The 22,691-nt window shown below is 44.1% G+C and overlaps 1 protein-coding gene across 5 annotated transcripts in view; it reads right to left on the bottom strand.

The window, feature by feature from the left end:
* Positions 1-13,902: 13,902 nt before the first annotated feature.
* Positions 13,903-22,691, bottom strand: part of CUNH10orf90 (chromosome unknown C10orf90 homolog) — a 205,444-nt gene continuing 196,655 nt past the window's right edge. For 4 of the 5 annotated variants that reach the window (XM_021228226.2, XM_021228225.2, XM_013118289.3 and 1 more), the window contains 3 exons: positions 18,287-18,350; positions 14,840-14,939; positions 13,903-14,752 (listed from right to left, as the gene is read on the bottom strand). In XM_021228226.2, the coding sequence (XP_021083885.1) occupies positions 14,714-14,752; positions 14,840-14,939; positions 18,287-18,350 (203 nt within the window). In that variant the 3' untranslated portion in view covers positions 13,903-14,713. Of the gene's footprint in view, positions 14,753-14,839; positions 14,940-18,286; positions 18,351-22,691 lie in introns of those variants that run through there. The other variant, XR_005879511.1, reaches the window with a different exon arrangement.

The raw sequence follows: 22,691 nt of genomic DNA, 5'->3' as shown, positions 1-22,691 counted from the left end.
ACAGACATTATCAACTGAAGTTATTCTTATAAGCTCACAAATGGGGTATTTGATTAAAATAAAAAATAATATATCCAGCGTTTTAAAGTCTATGTGTGTGAGTATTTTGTCTGCACTTCATCTGTGCCTGGTGCACACGGAAACCAGAAGAGGGCATCAGATCCCCTGGAACTTGAGTTAAACATGGTTGTGAGTTCTTGGAAATCAAACATGAGTTCTCTGGAAGAGTAATCCATGCCCTTAAACCATTGAGCCATCTCTACAGCCCTTATTTCCAAGGTTTTGCATAAAAACACCATTTCCTACCAACCCAGGGTCTATTTAGTATTCTCAGCAGATGGTTTTGCAACATCAGCCTAATATAAATACATTACTGTGACCTTTGTCCACAGTCCCATGAATATAAACAATTTCCTTCCTGAGGAACTTTAAAGTTGTTTCTAATTTTTCACAGATAAAAATAACATTTGCTTGCATGTCCCTTAACACACATCTTCAGTCTTGATGGATTCCCTTCCTGGGAGTTGTGAGTTGCCATTCAGCCCAGTGCAAAACACAGAGCTTCCCATGGTACTCTTCACTGTTGCCAGAGACAGAGCCTGGCTCATAGCTGCTCTGGTGGGGCTGTGGGTCCACTGCAGGCTTGAGGGACCTCAGGGCCTGCAGCTACAGGACACACAGCTGACCTGGAGGGCCTCCGGACTACCATCTGCATGTCTCCTCTGGATCTGTAAGCAACCATTCCCTCTACTTCCCTTCACCATCACCTTCTCTGTCCTGCTGTGAGTTCTGATTCTTTATGCAGCTTCTGGCAGCCTGGGATTCACTGCAGTGTAGCCCTTGTCTAACACTCCAGGCCCATTTCCCTCCAGGGTGAGTGTGGGCCAGAGAAATGAGGGAGAGACAGCCAGGAGAAGACAGATCCTGTGAAACAGCATGCTTTGCAGAGTGAGGACTGGAGTTTGATCCCCAGAGCCCATAGGAAAAGCTAGGCATGATGGTGCTTGAGTCACCCTGTGTATAATACCAGCCCTGAGGCACGGGACAGGTCCCTGGGGCTCAATGGACAGCCAGTCTAGCTGAATTAATGCACTCCAGGATGATCAAAGACTGGCTCAAAAATGAGGTTGATGGCGCCAGAGGAATGACATCTGAGTTTGGACTCTGACCTCCGCAGGTACACACACACACACACACACACACACACACACACACACTACACAAAGTAGAGAGGGCACATCTTGGTAGGTTTATAGTTTTCCTTATTTTAATTTCCAAAATTGGTGGTATCTAGTATTTTTGTGTGTTTGTCATCATTTTTGCTTCTTCTGCAAGGTCCTTTGGTCATTTTTCTTTGGGGATTTTTTTTGAAGCCTTTAAAAAAGAATTAAACCTATATGATGGTTATCCTTGGTTGTCAACTTCACCACATCTGGAATTAACTAAAACCCAAGCAGCTGGGTGCCCCTGTGAGGGTTTTTTTTCTTAGTTAAATCATAAATCTAGATCTTTTGAAGTAGGGAGATGTGGGCCACACTGTCTGCTGGCAGCCTGTACAAAGGACATGGAAGAAGAAAGCATCTCTTTTGCCTGCTTGGTCTCACTGGCAAGCCCATTGCTTCAGGAGTATCAGAGCCTGCTTCTTCTGGATTCCAATGTATACTGAGGACCAGCTGAGACATCATCCTCATGGACTAAACACCTACTGGATTCTTGGACTTACTGTTGGGAGAACATTGTTAGATTAGCTGGACCACAGCCTGTAACTGACTCTAGTAAGTCATGTATGTATGTATGTATGTATATTATATGTGTGTGTGTACTCAGCCTATCAGTTCTGTTCCTCTAAAGAATTCTGACCACTAAATAGATCCTGTATCATATATAGTTTCAAATATTTGTTCCATTTTCCCACTTGCCTTTTTAATTCTGTTTAAATCCCCATCAAAATCCCAGCACAATTCTTCATAGACCTTGAAAGAACAATATCTATATGGAAAAACAAAAAGTCCAGGATAGTCAAAACAATCTTGTGCGATAAAGGAACGTCCAGAGGCATCACCATTCCTGAAACACTGCTTTTCTAAGAATTGTTTTTGCCTTCCAGATTATTCATTGTTGTTGAATATATTTTGTTTATTTAACCTTTGACAATTTTGTACATGTATACAATGACCCTCCAGTCCTCTCCTTCTCCCCCAAACTACAAAATATTTTCTTCCTGTGTTCAAGTCCTACATCTCTTCTCTCCCACCCCCCCCTTTTAACCCACTGAGTCAAATTAATACTGCCTGCTGGAATGCTGACCAACCTCATTGACTTGGTCTTGTACAGGTCTTGTACAGGTAACCATAGATACAGTGAGTTTATGAATACAATGGCTACGTTATGTCCAGAAGAGACAGTTCCTCCCCTCCCTGTCTTCTGGCTTTCCCATTCTTTCCACCATCTGTTCTTTGGTGTTCCCTGAACCTGCGATGGAGATGAGGACAGTTCCTTCTATATTTTTATGGGTTAGGTGTTGTCTATGAATCACTTCCTGCATTCCCTGCTCAGATGTGTCTAAGTGTACCTAGCACAGGGCATTGAGTAAGCATTCAGCTTGCTATTGACTCATATGAAGGGTAATGGAAGTGCTTTGTGGTCTCAATGATTTGAAAATCATTTGCAAAGCTGACAATGAGAATACTTTAGTGCCTCTTGGGGGAGCTGGCTAATTGAATTCAACTCCATGTGGGAACTGTCCCTCCTAGAACAATGTCATGTCCATCCCTCCCACCGCCAGACTGTGAATGGAGATGTTTTCTCTCCAGAGCCTGGGAGTCTTATGACAAGACCAGATCAAGACTGCATCAGCATCTTCCTGGAACAGATTCTGATATTTAAACTATGTTGCACCCTCCGAATGTTGACAGCTTCTAAAATCCCTGCCACTGATAATACAATGCTTGTGTGCAAAGAGTTGCTCTAGCAGGAAACTGGTATCAAACCGATCATCTTATGTGCTCCGGCATGAACGTTGGTCACAAGCACACTCTTTATGACGGGCCTCACTGCAGGCCCCAGCCTTGAGGTCATGGTGGAGAGAAAGACAAAGCAGCTCATATATTCTTCAAAACATGCACCTTGCCTCTGTGCTTTCTCAACTTTCAGGAGCAATCTTTGATTAGAACCTGACTTTCTGAGCAGAATCATCATCCACTCTTGACTGTGTGGTTGTGAGCTTTCCTGACCATTACTGATCAACATCTGTGGAAGTGTCTCTTCCCATGGACAACAAAGAAAAGGCAGTATGGGATTTTCAATAAAAGCCTGGAGAAAACCAATGTGTATGTTGCATAGATTATGGCATGAATAATTCATCTTAAGTGAAGTGAATATTTGATGGTCTGTTAATAATATATGTATTTAGGGGAAAGCATGTATTCAGTGGAAGAAAGAGAAGCTATGAACATTGAGTCTTCACAATATAGTGTGCCCTCATAACCCGCAGTTGATAAAACCTTCTGTTGAAAACTCACTGATATAGCCTAGATGGCTCAGAGTTTGGAAATTTTCTTCTGCTCTCTGGACTCAGTTATTGCTCATGGTTCCTCTCCTCTTTTTTCCCACTGTCCATTCCATTCATGACTTTGCATACAGTCAATACTAAGTCATCTTCCATGGAGGGCTAACCCAGGGCATCTGAATGCCTCCCTCACCTCCAAGTGGGATTCAAACCAGGTAATTTCTGTTCAGAATTTGAGAAGTATGTTGTTTGTTCTCCTACCTTTGATTTCGGGTAGAGAACTTGAGCAATGTTGGCCTTCTCAGATAGAATGAGACACAAGACTGGTGACATCAAAGTAGGGATGCTTCAGCATCTATAAGTTCTAGTGTCTGGAGAGAAGCATAGTGTAACCCTTCACCTAGCTTCTTTAGTCTGGTTGAACCATTGTATTATTGCATAATTTCCATGTCATGATGAGTGTACTTCATTCTTCCATATCCTGAGGTACCTTACACATCACTGTAAGAGTGGAAGTTATGATGGCAGATGTTTTCAAAGTCCATTTACTTGAGGATATAAGGTATATTGCCCCATAATTTAAATATTCAAGGGATTATCAGTAAAATTATTTAAGATTTTAGAGAAATCCCCAAATATACCTGTTGTGTGCTGGGTCCATTCCTGAGTGGAAGAGCGTGGATGAGGGAAAGGCTAGCTAAAAGAGTTAAGAATCAGAGATACAGAATGTCTGTCAGGAGGGCAGATTCAGTCCGTACTGAATGTGCCTTTACTTTATTTAGTCAACCAACAGTGAGGACAAAACACAGAAGACTTCTATTATCGTGTATAAGGATCAAAGAGTCATTACTTCCCTTAACCCTTCGGGTACTCCTTAGTTGTACATACAACCCAGCCTTCCGGGTGAGAGTAAACTTGCCTGGGCCGAAGTCTGTTGCTATTTAAATAGGAGACATTCACCACCAAGGCCAGGACATCCTGCAGCCATTAAGCCTGTCTTAAGGACAACAGGAGTAATTTGAGCTCTCTGAACTCATAGCAAGATAGAATGGACTCCCATTTATGGGTTCCGTCACACACCAGTATCTTCTGTTTCTATGTGCACCTACCATCTGTCAGAGTAGAGACCATATTGCAGAGAGCTCACGGTTCTGGAAGGAGAGTCAGGGATTCAATCTCTGTCCCAGCTTTCCAACATGAGAGCACCTGGGCCAGTCATTTTTGTCCTCTGTACAACTCTATCTCCTCAGGTATGATGGTGAGAGTTCAGTGAATATTACACACACACACTCTCTCTCTCTCTCTCTCTCTCTCTCTCTCTCTCTCTCTCTCTCTCTCTCTCTCTCTCTCTCTCTCTCTCTCTCTCTCTCTGCATGATCCAAAGATGAGCTCATGGGAGAAAGATGGAGAAGCATATTCCAGGCATCTGGTGACATCCATGGTTCCAGCCAGCTTCTGTCCTGGAGGAGGTCTAGATGGGAGAAGGTACCCTATGTATGTATCTCTTGGTGTTCAAAGCAGGACCATCACACTAAAAGAGGCTAATATAAGTATTTCCTCAGTGGTGGTGGTCAAATCCAGGAGCCTCAAGCCTGCTAGGCAAGAGTTCTTGCAACAGGGTCTCACACCAGTTTCCTCAGACTAGCTTTGAATTTGGTCATCCTGCTTCAGTCTCTCTGGAAGCTGAAATTACAGGACTAAGTGGGATTCTGGTATTTAAAGGGAAGGTTTTGTGCATCATGTCCATTAAACATCCCAACTTCTTCATCTGATGCCCAGTCTCAGAGTTGGTGAAAGTTCTGCTGAATATGTCAACCTGTCCTGAGAATGGCAATCTGATTGCAAGATGGTGCTGAAGATTGTGTAAAGAGTGATATATACATACATACATACATACATACATACATACATATTCTAGCATTCTATCCATATCTGACTTTAGATACCATCACCATTACCACCATCTCCTAGCCCCTGTTCTAACAGGCAGTAACTTCACAGACTGCCTCCCCTTACCTCCTGGGACTCTTCCGAGGTAACAAGAAATGGGCAAGTCTTTAAATATGCAGGGACTATGGGTTCACTACCCACAAAGACATGTTTTGCCACCAAAAGCAAAGGACTAGGAAAATCCCAGAAGACAAAAATGGAATCACTGAACAGCTGAGGTCTGAGATCACTCCCTCGACAGCTTTGCAATAACTGTCTGGAAAGCCAAACTTGCTAGAGAAGAGGCAAAAAGGTTTCTTGAATCTATGACTCTTCAAGAGTCATACTGGATATTTTTATGCCAATTTGACCCAAAGTAGTCATCAGAGAGGAGGGAGCCTCAATTGAGAAAATGTCTCCATGAGATCCAGCTGCATGAAAGCCCAAAAGGTGTTCTTAATTAGTGATTTATGGAGGATGGCCCAGCCTATTGTGGGTGGTGCCATCCTTGGGTTGGTGGTCCTGGTTTTATAAGAAAGCAGGTCGGGCAAGGCGTGGCGGGCAAGCCAGTAAGAAGTATCCTTCCATAGCCTCTGCATCAGCTCCTGTCCTGATTCCCTATGATGTTGAACAATGATGTGAAAGTATAAGTCATATAAACCCTTTCCTCCCTATGTTGTTTTGGTCATGGTATTTCATCATAGCAATAGTAACTATTACTAAGAGAAGAACAGTGTTTAAAGATCTGGGCTATGGGGCTTAATGCCAAGAAGAGATGAAATCCAGGATGTAAGCTGAGGTAAAATCCCTCTTCCATGGATTGGACAGGAAGGGACTTCGATTGAATGCTCTAGCAGGTGTCAACGTGAACAAAGGGCTTTCTGTAGCCCAGGGCTACAATACAGACCTCCAAAGCTCAGGATGTCTCATGGACACAGCCCATACCTCAAAGGGACATGCATAGGGGCCCTGCAAATATCTATGTAGGGCATCACCAACAAGAAGAACCAGCAGCCTCCAGCTCTGGGGCTTTGCCTGTTGTAGACCAGGTAGCATACGTCATCAGAATGGATGAGGTGCTTTGTGACTGCAGAGGACACGTGAGGGTCCTTTACTAGTTTGACCAGGCTGCCACAATAAAATATCATCCACTGCAAACCTAGAACAACAAAAATGTCTCCCAGTCCTGAAAGCCAAATCCAAAATCAAGGTGCCAAGCAGTCAGGTTCTAATCTGAGATCTTCTCTCCTGACTTGCAGACTGCCATCATTTATGTGTGCCAATGCAGTCTCTGTGCACTCTCAAAGAGAGCGTGCATGCTCTCACGTCTCTTTCTATAGGTCACCAATCTTGTTAGACAAGGGCCACCCTTAGGATCTCCTCTAACCTTGAGTATTTCCTAGGAATCCCATCGCCACCCAGAGGACTGGGCTTCACAGCACAAACATGAACGTGAACTTTCAGCTCATAGTAGGTCCACAGCTATCTAGGGACCCTGTAAGCAGACCCAGAGCTCTACTTATTCATCCCTTTCCAGTGGACCCATTCTGCAAGTAGGTACCATCTTGGCAAGGAAAGGGGGCAGAAGTAGAATATAAAAACAAAACAAGTGTTAAGCCTTGGCAGTCTGCTCACCTCAAACAGATGGAGTCTTTGAATGACCCAGAGTCCCTTGATTCCAAAGGAATGAGATGCTGAACTCCAGTGCTATGGAAGCTTCTAAAATAGTCAAGAATAGCTATCATTTATCTGCATGTCTTAATGGTAGCTGTGACCAAACAGGAACATGGAAAGCACATGGCTGGTGAGTGGTGTGTGGTTAGCCTTCAACAAAATGCTTTCTCAAGTTGTTCCTGGTGGAGGAGGCGGGGAGCCGGCATGTGGCAGGTGCTCTAGGGATAATGGATATCTGTTTAGGTTCTATGTTTGGTTTAGCAAGTCTCACTGACAACCAGTGGAAAGCCACTTCATACATAGCAGTGGTGGCAGGAGAGGAAATTCCTCTCAAGAGTTAATCAAAAGGTAGGCTTAGAGTGCCCAGATCCAAAGCAAATGCGTCACCCAAATCTTGTCACCCCCACTATATCCACCCCACCATCTTCAGACATACTGACAGCTACACACCCCAGTTTAAAGCACATAAAAGTATTTATTCATCACAGTCAGGTTCAACCTTGCTAACGAGTGTCACAGTCTTTAATCCCTTTCTCCCCTCCCCACGAATAAACAGTCCCTTCAAAAACATTCTAAGCTACTTTGTCATTTTAACAAACATGTTAGCAGAAAGCAAGGCTGGTATTACAGCTGTGATTGTGTCAGCATACAATAATTAAATTGGGCCCAAGTAGCCTTCAGGTAGATTTTGAAACAGAAACTAAACTCTCATGTATATTGAGAGATTTGTAATGAGAAGCACAGGCTAGACCATGTGAATCCTATCATCACTAATCCCTTTGGTGTCTGTGTAATCATGTCATGTCCAAAGAAGCTACCATGGCTATGGCACAAAGGTGGAGGTTGATTTCTGAATGAATCTACAGCAGTGGAAGTGTTCACCCTGTCCCCACTGGGCAGGTAAACCCATAGGCAGCCACCACCTGTCCTGCACAGTCAGCATGGTGACAGGTGCATGGTTTCCTTGATGTCATTTGCAGCTGCCCTGACACTTCAGCCATGCCAGGGAAGTACAATGCTCAGACAGCGGGAGAATGCTCTAGGTGTCTTTGGAGTAAACTTATCTTTATATAAGGTACCTCTTGAGCTGTTTAGTAAAGTGATTTTTAGGAATTCATCCCTCTTCCTTATTCAGATAGGTCTTTTTTGTATTAGTCAGGGTTCTTGAGAGGAACAGAACTTATAGAATGAATATATATTATATGTAATACAACACATATAATATTTAACACATGTATATATCATACATAACACATATACTATATATCATATAGTACACACACACACACACACACAAAGTATATATTTATGGCTTGTGGTCCAACAATGATTGTCTACCAATGGAATGGCCAAGAATTAGCAGTTGGTCAGTCCTCCATGATGCTGGATGTCTCAACTGGTCTTCAGATTCCCAAAGAAGTAGGCTCAATGCTAGTGAAGGAATCAACTTGCTAGTAAGAGTGACTGCAAAGCAATAAAGAGAAAGCAAGTTTCCTTCTTCCATGTTCTCTACATAAGCTGACAGAAGGTATCACCAGATTAAAGGTGGATCTCCCCACCTCAAAAGATCTGGAGTAAAGTGGATTTTTACACCTCAAAGATCTAGGTTAAAATGGGTTTTCCCACTTCAATGCAAAAGATTTAATTAAAAAAAATCCCTCACAGGTGTGCCCAGTCTTTTGGGTTTTAGTTAATTCCAGATGTAGTCAAGTTTACAACTATGAATAGCCAGCACATTTTCCCTTATTTTCAGCTCTGTGTGTGTGTGTGTGTGTGTGTGTACATGTGTCTGTGTATGTTTCTGTGTACATGTGTGCAATACATGTGAAGCCAGGGGCTAACAATGGATGTCTTCTTTAATTGTTCCTCACCTTAGTTTTTGAGGCAGGGTCTCTCACCGAGCCTATAACTCAATGTTTTGGCTAGATTGGCTAGCCACTGACCCCAGACATCCTCCAGTTTCTTCCTCCTCAGCACTGAGATTGCAGGTTATGCTGCTGGATTGGACTTTTTTATGTGGGTTCTAGGGGTAGCACTCAGGTCCCCACACTTACCTGTCAAGCAGTTTGCTGAGTCACCTTCTTACCCCCTCTTTTAAGAATTTTAAAAGGTTTTTGTTTGCTTGTTTTAATAATGCCGCATTCTTTTGAGATGCTCTGAGTAAGTCAAGTCTCCTCTTCCCAGGTCCCCTCCCAGTGCCCTTCCAGGTCCCCTCTCAAGTCCCCTCCCAGGCCCTGAGGTACTTAGATCTGGGAGGAAGACTACTACTTGATGTCACCTTTCTGGCAGCACCATGGTCAGGCAAGTGCTATTCAGGATATGTCCAGGAATCTTCTCAGCAAAGCAGGAGAACAAAAGAGGAGAATTTCCACGTCTCCTCCTTCCTCTGTGCACACTCCAGATGAGGACCTCAGATTAAATCTTCAATTGAGACAATGATTGCAACTTCAAGAATAGTCCTGGACTTTTGAAGAGACCCTTGCAAAGTTGTCATTGTTATAGTTCATGTGACTAAGACTCTACCTTGATGCCCTCTAAAACAAGCCACAGGGTGTCCGGGGAGGGTACTCCATAGAATCTCAAAGAACTGTTTGTATGGTCTCCTGTACCAGAACAAGCTGGTAATGTCCCAACAGCATGGGACAAGACAAGAGAGAGAATATCCAAAGCGATCCAGTCCTGGAATAAGCTACCTCTATCCATGATAGCAGATTTCAAAGGTTTCCACAGAGCTACACATTTGTGGGCAATTTTGATGAAAGTACAAATTCAAGGAACCCTATCATGTGGAGCGATCTGCTGATGGACACATTTTAATCACTTAACAGATCACTTCCTTTGTGTTGAGTGAACATGAGTACATTCCCATCAGCCCGTAGCAGTCATTTTTCTACCACATTCTTAAGTTGCTTGACCCAGAACCTTCATGTAATGATGATTAGATCACCCTCCCTGAGCAGGCACATCCTGCCTCCTCCCCTTTCTTGTCACCCTGCAACCACTGTGCCTCATACTCAGACTGTGGGTCATCGGATACACTTCGAGGCCAGCTCCATTGCCTGATTTTTTTTTTTTTTGCCAGTAAGTGTTGAAAAGTGGGGACTTCATGAGACAGAGAAATCACCACAACTCTGTCATGATTGGCTGCTTCACAAGTGCTTCTTTCAAAGAGTCTAGTTCCTGAGCAAGCATTTGCTGACTCACCCAGGGAGCTCACAACTTCCAGGAAGTTGGGTTGGCAACAGGCCACTGGCTGAAGAGCCAAGACAATTGTTTCCCCATTATTCCATTACCAGCTGGCAGACAGGCTGCATAGCCCCAATAGAAATTGCTCCTTCCACAGGAAGTCATGGGGGCCACCAGGAGACAGCCCAGTTCTCTTACCACCTGGACTCTCTAAGGATTTCAAATGCCATCTGGTCCAGGCTCAGGAATCTTCTTAGAAACCGGCTCAGCCCTCTGCCTGCTGCAACTCTGAAAGGTTGTCTCCATGCTCTGGATCTAAACCATCCTCAGATGCAAATGAATCACTGTCAGAGAAAAATTTGCTCATTGAAGTTGCTATGGCAAAGTCTACTTGGAATTTTCAAATCCTCCAGAGTCTTTCTTAAGGTTTGAGTCTAATAAAATGACTCAGCAAATGGGGACCAGTTCCTGTGAGATGGGAAAGGGTGGCTGCTTTAATTCTACAGGCCTTGATTTTCATATTGATCGTAACATTATATAGTTCTGTTATTACTTTGTGACAGAAGAGAAGCTCAGACTGTGTCAAATTCATTCATCAGTATTAAAAGAATTTCTTTAATAAGAAAATAAATATAACAGGAAACCAAATTCCTACCTCATATTCCTACCTGGTTCCCCTTCCTGGGACCTTAGTGAAGAACTGTCCTTACAAACAATCTTCAGTGCCATTTAATCTATGACTGACTCTTCCTTCTTTGCATTTTTGAAGCCTCCACAGCAGGTTTGCCAGAAAGGTGAGTGCTTTATGAACTCTTGCAAAATTTGGTTTCGTCTAGTCTAGCATTCTTTCTTTAAAATGTTAGTTGACACAAACCCACCTCCTTAAGTATCACCAGTCTGGGAACAGCTGGGCCTGAATTGGAATGCATGGGAAGAGCTTTGGAAATGCTTGAGATACTAAAGAAAAATAAGGACAGATGTCTCAGCATCTTCATCCAAGAAAGACTGTCCTTAACTATCATAGGTTTGACTTAAAATGTATGTATTTCAAAAAGCAATTAAGCTATATACAGAATTCACAGGAGCACCCAAAGAGGCCCTAACAGTATCAAAAACAAAAAACAAAAAACAAAAAAACAAAAACAGAAAGCACCACTTTGCTGAACTGCTTTGAAATGGTCCCCAAGGTGACAGGACATGGAGAGCATGTGTAAGTTTACAAGAAACCAGAAACTTGGGAAGGGATGCAGAACATCTGGGGTTGAAGGCCAGCCTCTGCTACACAGAGTTCAGAATTAGCCTGGGCTACATGAAACTGTATCTCAAAAAGTCTAAAACCAACTAGCTGAACTTTACTTTTTTCAAGAACATTTTGCATTGCTTTACTTATTCACTATTTTTGTGTGTGGGCATGCGCATGCCATGGTGCACATGAGGCGATCCAAAACACAAGCTGTGGGAGTTAACTCTCCCTCCTACTCTGTGGGTCCTAGGGACTGAAATCAGGTTCTCAGGTCTAGAGAAATCCTCTACCCAGAGAGTCACCTCCCCAACCCCAACCAAACTTTATGATGAAATTTCCTGCTTACAGGACTGACCAGATGCAGAAAAGCCACATTCAATGGCCTTTAGGAGCATCTCACTGCCAAGCCCTCTCGACCGATTCGTGGCCCATGTGAGCCTCCTCCCACCTCTGCGCATGCCAGGAAACACTCATGGTGTATTTGCTTTGGGTCAGGCATCCTTCCACACACTTCACTCACATCCACTTTATTTCCATAGCAACAGCATGAAGAAGGCACTATGCCTACTTGCATCTGGCAATTAAGGAAACTGAGGCAATGCTAAACAACCAACTGTGCTAGGTCTTCATTGTATTCTCCCTTTCCACCTCCAAAGCAACCTTTTTTTGGCGTGTGCTTAGTTAAAATGGATTCCAGCCCTTTGTATAGTCTCCCTTAGGCGGCTGGAAAATGCTAAACTTCGTCAGTAGGGGGCGCTGGAGAGATACAGCTCAGCAGGCTCCTGGGCCGGGCCCTACAGGTATGGCAGAACAAACATTTTTCTGTTGTCTATGCAGCCACACCCGAATCCTTCCAGAGCATCTCCTTTATTTCTGTGGCTACTTGAGTCCTTCAGAGCTACCTCCACTTCTTGCTAGACAATCATCTATAGGGTGAATAATTCAGTCCATTTAACATTCCAGATAACTGTGGGTTTTCTTTTTCCTGCTTGGATGCTGACTGGCAGGCATGTCTGCTCAAGGTCACAGACCAGGAACAGCCGTGGCACCGCAGAGCCTCTGATCCTCATGACTCTGTCACGTGCTTCCCGCAGGCATGATGACACACAAGTGAAGACTCTAGTCAATGGAAAAGGCTTGCTCATGGCATGGGACAGCACACCAAATTGAGTTGGCTCCCCAGAGTCTATGCTTTTTTGTTTTTGTTTTTGTTTTTGTTTTTGTTTTTTGCTTGACTGGTTGGATGGTTAGTTTTTTGTTGTTGTTGTTTTTGTTTTTGTTTTTTTCGAGACAGGGTTTCTTTGTATTGTTTTGGAGCCTGTCCTGGAACTTGCTCAGTAGACCAGGCTTGGTCTCACAGAGATCCACCTGCCTCTGCCTCCTGAGTGCTAGGATTAAAGGCGTGTGCCACCACCACCCGGCTTTTTTTTTTTTAGTTGTTTTTTTAAAGGCAGGGTTTCTCTGTGTAGCCCTGCCTGTCCTGGAACTTGTACTGTAGACCAAGCTGACCTCGAACCAAGAGATCTGCCTGCCTCAGCCTTCCCAGTGCTGATTTAAAGAAGTGCAGCACCACTGGCCGGCTTATTTGTTTGTTTTTTTAAGTGTCATTCTGTAATCTAGTCTGGAGAGACTGGGGCAGGTAGATCCTTGGGGTTCAGTGGATAGTCAGCTAAGCCTATTTGGCAAACTCCAGGTCAGTGAGTTTTTTGTTTTGTTTTGTTTCTTTTTAAATGGATAGTGCCTGAACTCTGATATCTAAGATTGTCCTCAAGTAAACACACATGTAACCACACACCTATACCTGAACATGTGAGCACACATGTTTGTATATACACACAGAGACAGATATACATAAAGAAATAAGGAAGGAAGGAAGGAGGGAAGAAAGGAAGGGATCAGAAGAAGAAAGGAAGGAAGGGATCAGAAGGAAGGAAGGGATCAGAAGGAAGGAAAACGTGAAGGTGCTGACTCTGCTGAAGAGCATAGCCAAGTGAGCGCAGTGACAGGAAGGAGCCCACAGGTAGAATTTGTAAGTTTGCCAACATATACAAAAAACAAACAGAACCCGTGCTCCAGAAAGAGAGGACACGTGCAGCGGTGAGAGAGAGAGGAAGGGAGCAACCTTACAATGGGGACAGAGGTGTCACCAGGGCTCCAAACCCTTTTGGCAGGCTCCTATATGCTGCCTGAGCAGCCTCCCTGTGTCTCTTGCACCAGCTCTGAGAGCCAAAACTCCCTGCCATGCACTCAGAATCGCAAGGACTTTTATGATGGCCAGTGGTAGAGTAAAAGGAGACACAGTGTCACCCTAGGGTTGTAGCAGGTATTGTCACACTAAGCAGAATACATTACACAGAAATGCTTGAATTTCAAATAACTGTATTTATTTCCATTTTTGTTGTAAAAACTAATTTGATCATAACTCCACAAATATATATTTATGAAGAATACTTGAAAAAAATAAGAATGGAGATCTAGAGGCCATTTGATCAAGATAACATCTGGTGTGTGTGTGTGTTTGCGCATGTGTATGCGCGTGTGTGCTATAAAAACAATGATGTCCTCACCCAGTCATCTCAGGCTCCCTTGGAGGGGACTGTGGGGTGGGGTGGAAGAAGAGAGGCAGAGGGCTTTCTGGCTTGCCTGCACTCAGCCTCTTCACCTGTCCCTTTTAAAGTCAGCCTCTGGCACTTCAGATGGGTGTGCTAAACAGACTTTGATCCATACTCTGGATTTCAGAACTGGCAGCCATTGGAATTGGGAATTAAAATAGGCTATGATAGATCTTTGCTTCTCAAAATTTTTACCAAAAATTCTCCCCCCCTCCAAAAACAATCTAAGCATACTTGAATATATAAAGCTTTCCTTCTTGGGTAGAAATAAAACTTCAGATGCAATGGGTAAAATTCGCAAGCCAAAACCAAAACAAAACAACATAATAAAAGGGGCTAAGCCTAATAGGTTCGGAGGGATAGAAGTCCCAGCAATGGACTGCTGACCTATTGACTCCAGGACTGTTGCTTTTGTTTGTTTGGGTCATTCAGAAAGTGAGAAAAAAAATCAAAAGTAAAGTAAATTATTTTTCATGTGTGAGGATAGTGTTAAGTTTAATGGTCCATCCATCGTCGGAAGTCTTCCCAGATCCAGGCTGGGGTTAGCAGGGCCACCTGGGATCATACTGCATTCCTCTGAAGGAGCTGGTCCAGTAATTGCTGGAGGAGTGAGGGAAACAAAGATGTCAAGTTCCCCTTCTCCACTGTGCACCACCCAAGTCACATCTACGCATGCCAGGCAGCTACCTTTTTAAAGACTTCTGCTCGGAGTCTGTTACTCTGTAAGATGACTCTTTTCCTTTGCTCTTCTTTTTTCTTTTTAACTTCTGGCAAGTTATTGTAGATTCTAAAACAGACAGAGGGCATGATGAGGAACCAGATGGTAGGTGCTAGGGTCGGGGTTGGGGGCAGCCTGGCTCATCAGTCAGAAGGAGCCCACAGGTAGGGCCTTCACATGGTAAAGGACCATATGAAGAACTTCTCCCCCAGAAAGAATGTGAGAGCCAGAGGAGATGGAGGACACCAGGAGAACAAGGCGCTCTAAATCAACCGAGCAAAGCTCATATGAACTCTCAGAGACTGAAGCACATGTCCTCAGGATACATATACTAGCTTTCAGTTTAGTATTTTTATGGGATCCCTGACTGTATGAACAGGTGAGTCTCTGATTCTAGTGCCTTCTCTTGGGACTCTTTCACTTCTGTTGATTTCAATGTGATGACTTTTGGGTTTTTTTATTATATTTTATTTTGTTAAAAAGATTAAAAATAAAAAGATACAGGTATATTTATAAACCTTACTAAACCCATAGTGTCCCCGAAAAAATAATAAAAGAACTTCTCTGAGGTCCCAGGACATAGACACTCTGGGGACAGTGTCTCAATGATGCCTCTGAGCAGTGCAGCAGGCAGGTTGGGGAGGCCATGTGTTTATGTGGAAGTCACTACTCATCCTGTATTTGCAGTGACAATGATTCACTTGTAAAAGGAGGGATGCTCAGCCTACTGATTTGCCATTTGGAGGGTCAACATTCCCTACATATTCCCTTTTTGGCCATCAAATTTTTGACTTCCTGTGATTTGACGAGGAACAACAGATGGGTGGCAGTAGCATGAGTCATGGACTGGAAATAAACATTAAAACCATGCTTGTTTTCTTTTAGCCTACAACATGTCTGATTAAGCTGATTCTAAACACATTACAGATTCAAATATTTGGTCTTTGTCCCCACATAAACTTCTGAGTTACCAGCAGGGCCTACAGGACCCTCACTGGAAGCTTGCTTCCTCCCCAACACAAACTGTTCAGGAACTGATACTACCTGACTTTCTCCAACACAATGGACTCACTGCATCCTGAGCCTATAGGCTGCTATGCTGTACAAGGCCCCCAGTTCAAACATCTCCCCCTCAGCTTCTCTTATTATGAAAGCCAGATGAAACACAGCTAAGATGTTCTGCACTTAGAAGCATGAGGGCAAAGTATAAAAGGACAATGACAGTATCAGCAGGTGACATCCGGTTACTGACATCAGGCTAGTCATCAGATGTGAATAAACACATCCAGTCCTCACCACAGCTGGAAGAGGTACATAGGGTCCCGCTGCCATACAACAAGAACACGAGTCCTACCAAGATCAAGAGATTTGGGCACAGCCCCTCTGCTGGCTAATGGTGGGCCAGCATTGGGACCTTAAGCTGAATGCCTCTTACTCACTGGGAAGCACTGTGGCCCGACTACAAGGCATACAGTTACTCACAAAGTAACACAGGGGCCTGTGCTTTGGCAGTGCCTCGTCAGTCATGGGTATTAGTGAGGGTTGAGTAAATGTGTGAATAAAGGAATACACCTTTACTGCACTAAGGAGGGATTGGAACAAGGACCAGGAGAGAAGACCACAGGGTAGCTGGTCCCAAAGCCATTGAGAGGACAGTTCCTCAGATCAGAGACTGCCTCTCCTTGAGCTGCTCATCCAATTCAACTGGGAATTAGAAACAAAACCTTACATGCCCCACCTCTGGCCCTTCGCTGTTTCCTCAGGTGAGATCCCGATATTTAATAGTATATGCAGTCCAAGAAGGACAGAAAATCTGCATCTTGGGAAAGCTCACATATAACACCAGGAAATGGTAAGCTATAGAAAGAAAGGCAAGGACAATACAATGCCACATACCGTTAAAGACCACAGTGTCTGCTTAAAGGTACAAACGGGAGGCTTTGAAGGGAAAGAGAAAGGAGACAGACTGTGGGCATCCTAGCAGATAGGTCTGGGACTGAGCAAAGGACAGCTGGCTAATTGATCTCGAGGGGACCTCAGCTCTGCTCTACTGCTTGATTTAAATGAAAATATAACCAATATAATCCATGGCACAGAACATGAAGGAAAATGTAGCTTCAGGTGACTGTGGAAGCCAGGGTCAGAGCCCAGCCAGGCACATTCTGCCGAGTAAAGAGGTCCAATTGCTTGGTTCATCTGAGGAGACCAGAAAAGGGCCACCAAAGGCTGTAAATACAACATCATCCAGCTTACTAGTCCTCCTCTTCAGAGATATGCCAAACAGAACTCTGTTTATCAATGCTGCCTTGAAACCCATTATTTAAATTGCTTGGTGGGCAAGGCCTTATAATAGCAGTTTTAGGTTTGGGGACCAATAAAGAAAGGTTTTTCTTTTTTATTTTCTTTTTCACTAAATTGAAGAGAATGCTTTTGTTGCAAGGAATATACAACTTTTCATTTGTGAGACAGCAAGTCTTCAAATAGAGGGACCCTTTGTAAACCCCAGTTAGAATGCTGGGAGCCATATCATTAATGGTATGCCCCCAATTCTTATTTTCTTACTTTCAAAGAGGTTCCCTGTAGGTAACCAAAGTTACTTAATTATCATGGAAACAACATAATCACGATAAAAGCAGAGATTTAGGGTCTGGAGTGGGGGCAAAATTATTCTTCCTATTTCGGTGGTGTCTCTGAGTGCACTATCAATTTGATTTAATTACTATAATCTCTCCCAGGGCTAGGCACTCTATTACAGCTTAATGACATTTTATGTGTGTGAACATGGCCAACTCTGCTGAGCTTCTGTGTCCTGGTTAAGGGGCCAGGACCCAGGAAGGATGGTAATCTTCGGAGTTAGTGGGAGTCTTGGATAGTGACTAGTCAGGCTGAGCAGGGAAAATGTTGGTGGCCCCTGCCAAGACTGTCAGAGACAGACATGCCAGAAAAGCTGGTTTGTGGCCCCTCCGGGGCCCCTCTGGCTCCCATGCTCTGCTGGCTTCCAGTTTGGAAGCTTTTCCTCAAGACTGCCTCAGTGAAGGCCCTCCAGAGAAACGGGTTCTCTCCTCCTCATAAAATTACTTTCAAAGGTGCAGCCGCACATGGCTGCTGCCCAGAGCCACGAGGCAAATGCATCTAAAGAGTTCCAGTTCACAATTCGCTGATCACTCAGGGACCAATTACAGGCCCGCTCCCGAATCCAAGACCCACCACTTTCCTAAGGTTGGTCCAAGAGCAGCACAAACATTCCGATGCACAGTTCGGCAACTTTGCTCACCTCAGTCAGGTTTTCAGATCGGCAGCCAAGAAGACCTCAGCCCTTAAATGTGGGCCTGGAAACCATGGCCTAAGGGACAGCATCCAGGCCCTTCAAGCCTCCCTCCCCGACTCTTTCCATACCTTCCACAAGAGCCAAGTACCTTTTAGATCTCATATGCATCTCCTTCTCTGAAATGCACCTTTCTTTGGGTTTGAACAAGTTATCTGGAAGAAATAGAAAGAGGATTGATTTCAGGAGATACAGAATAGTACAATGTATGCAGCAGTCCTGAGGTAGATCCAGAATAGTCTCCTGATTGTTCCCTCTTCCAAATCATGGCCTGTGACAAATACTATGGGTTTCCAATTAACCAGACAACAGCTGGTCTCAGTGAGAGTTAAACAGGGCAGAAACAAAACATCAGTGTGTTTTAGTTGTCAGCTTGACACAACCTAAAATCACTGGGGAAGGAAGTCTTCTTGAGGAAATATCTAAGTCAGGCTGGCACGTGGACATGTCTGTTGGGCTGTCTTGATTGTTAATTGAAGTAGGAAAGCCCACACTGAGGGTGACCGGTACCATGGCTGGGTCCTGAACATGTTAAGAGCACTGGTTGTTCTGGCAAAGGACTCAGATTCAGCTCCCGGAGTCCCATGGTGGCTCACAACAGTTTGTTATTCCGGTTTCAAGGGATCTGACACTTTCCTCTGGCCTCCATAGGTACAAGGCATGCATGCAATGTACACATCTAGACAAGTACTCGTGTGTGTGTGTGTGTGTGTGTGTATGTGTGTGTGTGTGTAAAATAAATCTTTAAAAAATAGAAAAAACTAGCTAAGTACAACTTACACAAGCAGGCAAGGATCTCTGCTCTTGAGTTTAACTTCCCCACAATAATAGACTGAAACTTGGAATTGTAAGACTAACAAACCCTTTCCTCCCTTACTTTGCTTTTTGGACAGGACTTTTTTTTATAATAGCACATGAACTATTACACAGACAGTCACCCCATGGAACACTTCTTTTAGCAATAAAGATGCCATGTTTTGGTAGGGGAAGCTACAAGTGCCAGGCCATCTGCTCAAAGGGAAATCCCTACACTAGGTCCCTGGGGCTCCAGGGACAGGGAAATCACCCAGCCACCCTGAGCATCCACCCCAGAAAGGGCTCCTGGAATTTTCCAGTATTAAAGGAGTACTTGTTAAGTTTGTCTGGATCTTGGGCAAGCAAATGTGCACATATTTGAAGACTTCCCACAGAGAGGGAAAGGAAGACTTAATGTCTCGGACCCAATTTTGGATCAGCATTCTTTAGGAGCTACTGGAGGCCAGGATGGAGCCAGTGTAGACAGATGCATTGTATCCTTGAGGGATACCCTCGTAAGATTTTTCACAGTCTCCAATCAACTGTATGCGTTCTATTCTGGAAATCAGATGTTGCTGTTCTCCCTAGTCTGCTTCCCCAGGGCACCTTATACCACAAGCTTTGGTTCTAGTTCCAGAAGGAAACAGGAGCCACCTGACACTTCCATTACTCTGTTTTCTGAGTTTTCAGCCTGTGTGAGAGCAGGAGGTGGAATCCTGGACCCAGCAGTCCTTGATGGGTAAAAAGAAGCAGACCTGTATCCAAGAAGGGTCAAGGCCAGGGGGCTCATGCCCACCCTGTGGGAGATAGTTACGATGGATTTTGAGTTTGATGAGTATCACCAAGCTGTTCTGAAAAGTGATGGGGGCTTCCTAGCCAGAAGACAAGGAAGAGGCAATAGACAGAGAGGGTACGCCTCCCTAGATGGACTGAAATGTGTTCTGAGTGGCTCCAACTTCACTAGAGGAGAAGACTCCACCTGTCTGCAACAGTGTTTAATTTCGTTTCTGTTGCTGTCATAAAATATCCTGACAAAACAAAACAAAACAAATGAACAAAAAACCTTACAGGAGAAGGGATTTATTTGGCTTTCAATTCCAGGTTATAGCCCATCATTTCATGGAAGTCAAGGCAAGAACCAGAGGAAATAGTCAAAAGCAGAGGAAGGAGGCCAGGTCACTTACTGTTCCTCTAGATTTCTCTACTCTTACATACTCCAGTGCCCTCAGCTCAGGCATGGTATAACCCACTTTCAGGCTGGGTTTGTTCACACCAATCAAGATGATCAGGACAATCCTACACACACACACACACACACACACCACACATGGACCATATATACACAACACACACACACAACCACTGCGCATGCATACACACACACACTCACACCCCACACATACCACCCACGCACCACATGTACACATCACACAGAACATACACCACATACACACCAACCCAATCTAGATAAATCCCTCACTGAGACTCTCTTTGCTGGTGAGTCTTGGTTGCAGTAAGCTGACTAAGTGTCTCAGATGGCCTTTGGCAGTTTGTGAGGAGAAGTGGACATCTGAATGGTCACAATGATTCTGCCTGCACTTGCAGAAGCTTCCTTCCATGATCTCACTCTTCCTTTCAACCCTGTGACACATTTGTGATTTTTCCGATGTTTTGCATTTAGGGCTGCTGTCCATTAGTTTCCAAAGGGTGGGTTTTACCTGTCAGGTCCACTATTAATGAGTGAAGCAAGACTGGGTTTCAGCCCCTATTAGCCTAATGCCATACACATGCACTCTTGACTGCAATGCATGGCCACCCACTAGTAGCTACACAATCTATTTTCTGAGAATTGCAAACAAAGGTTCTTCCATTTCTCATGAGATCAATCCCAAATTCATTTTCCCACACACACTCTTCCTTTTATAGCTCTGCAAGGGATACAGACAGTATGACTCATGGGAGATTCATTTCAAGGGATTATTATGGTACATGTACCCCGTGGACTCATGAGTTTGAGTGCCTGGTGCAACTTTTGGAGGTGGGGCCTTGGTGGTGGAAATGGGATGCTAGGGAGCTGGCCTTGAGGTTTCTGTAGCTTGCCTTCACTTCCTGTTGGATCTCTACTTCCTGATCCACCCAGGTAAAAGCAAACTACCTCATGCTCTTGCTGTCACAGCTGTGAGCTGCTTCTGCTGACATGATGGCCTGCATCCTCCAACTGAGAGTCAGAATAAAGCCTTCCTCCCTCATGTTGACTTGTTAGCTGTTCAGTACCAGGGATTAGAAGCCCATCCTGTATGTATGTGCTTTGCTCAGAGATAAGGTGAAATCCCATCTGCTCATTCCTGCTTACAGAAATTCTGCTTTTATAAAACTAAGGCACTGGTGAGAACCATTTTCAACCTCCTTCTGGATCTTTTATGGATTTTCTTAGAGTTGCATATTTTCTGACTGCTTTGGATGAAAGGGACCACAATTATATTTACTCTATTATCACTCAAGTAGAAGGGACTTTTCTTCAATAAAATTACTAAGGTAAGATACATTCTGGGAAAAATTATATATATACACACACACATATATATATATATCACATATACACACACCACATACACCACACATACATGCCACACACACCACACACACACTACACACACACGCACACACACACGCACACACACACACACACACACAGACACACACACAGAGGCCCTCTTTCTGACTTCATTTGATAAGGCCAGGCTTCTCTAAGCCCTGTGTTTCAAATTCAACAGGCAACTAGGTACCAAATCTCCTTCTGAGGAGTTTTTGTAAAAGCTAAGTCCCCAAATCCCATTAATTTGTATAAACATAGGCAGGTCTTCATTACAACCTCTACACCAATTATGTATGACAGCACATATGGGGACAGGTGGCCTCAACATGCAGCCTCTTGACAGTGTTGTGTCACCAAGAAGCATCCAGGACCACCCTGATGCCAGCACAGCTGGTTGCTTATGGGCCAGGACTCTTGCCCTTCTGCAAAACTTTACAGCTCCTACAGGATGGTAAAGCTTTGCCTTCTCTCTCCAGTCATTTATGTGATAATCAAGCCAACAAGAATGAACTCCCAGGAGCCTTTCCTCGGTCACCCTGGACTCTTGAAAGAATGCTTTAGACATTCACTTCTGAAAAACACTCAAACCAAGTCCCACCTGTTGGAACAGAGCAGAGCAAATATGCTGCCCTGCAGAGTAGATGCTGCTATGCACCTCCTGAAGTCTTCTGTAAAAGCATTAAAGACTGGTCTTCCAGGGAGAGTGGATATTCTGTGTGTTCTAGGGCATCTCTATTTGCACATATTCTAAGACTACAAGGTTCCTCATTGAGTGATCTCCCATAAGCAGCTGGCTGGAGCATCACACCATGGTTTCTGAATTTCAGTTCAGTTCTAGCATATCCATGGTGTCTGTCTGCCTCACCACTATGAAACTGTTAATTCATCTGAAGTAGGCAATAGTGGGATGGTCTATTTTGGTCTAAAAGAACTTCAGAGATTAACCACACCTCTCTAAAGCCCCGTCCCATCACCCAGTTCAGTACCCCTTCTCCTCCCCATCCACACTCCTTCCCTCCAACAAAAAGACATAGATATCACACACTGATACTTAGTGCCTGACCCAGCAAGGGATCAAAGGATTAAGGGATGAAACAATCTTCAT

Source organism: Mesocricetus auratus, unplaced genomic scaffold, assembly GCF_017639785.1.
Source record: "Mesocricetus auratus isolate SY011 unplaced genomic scaffold, BCM_Maur_2.0 Super-Scaffold_4256, whole genome shotgun sequence".
Lineage (NCBI taxonomy): Eukaryota > Metazoa > Chordata > Mammalia > Rodentia > Cricetidae > Mesocricetus > Mesocricetus auratus.
Note: the sequence above shows the minus strand (reverse complement) of the source record. Positions and strands in the feature narration are given on the sequence as shown.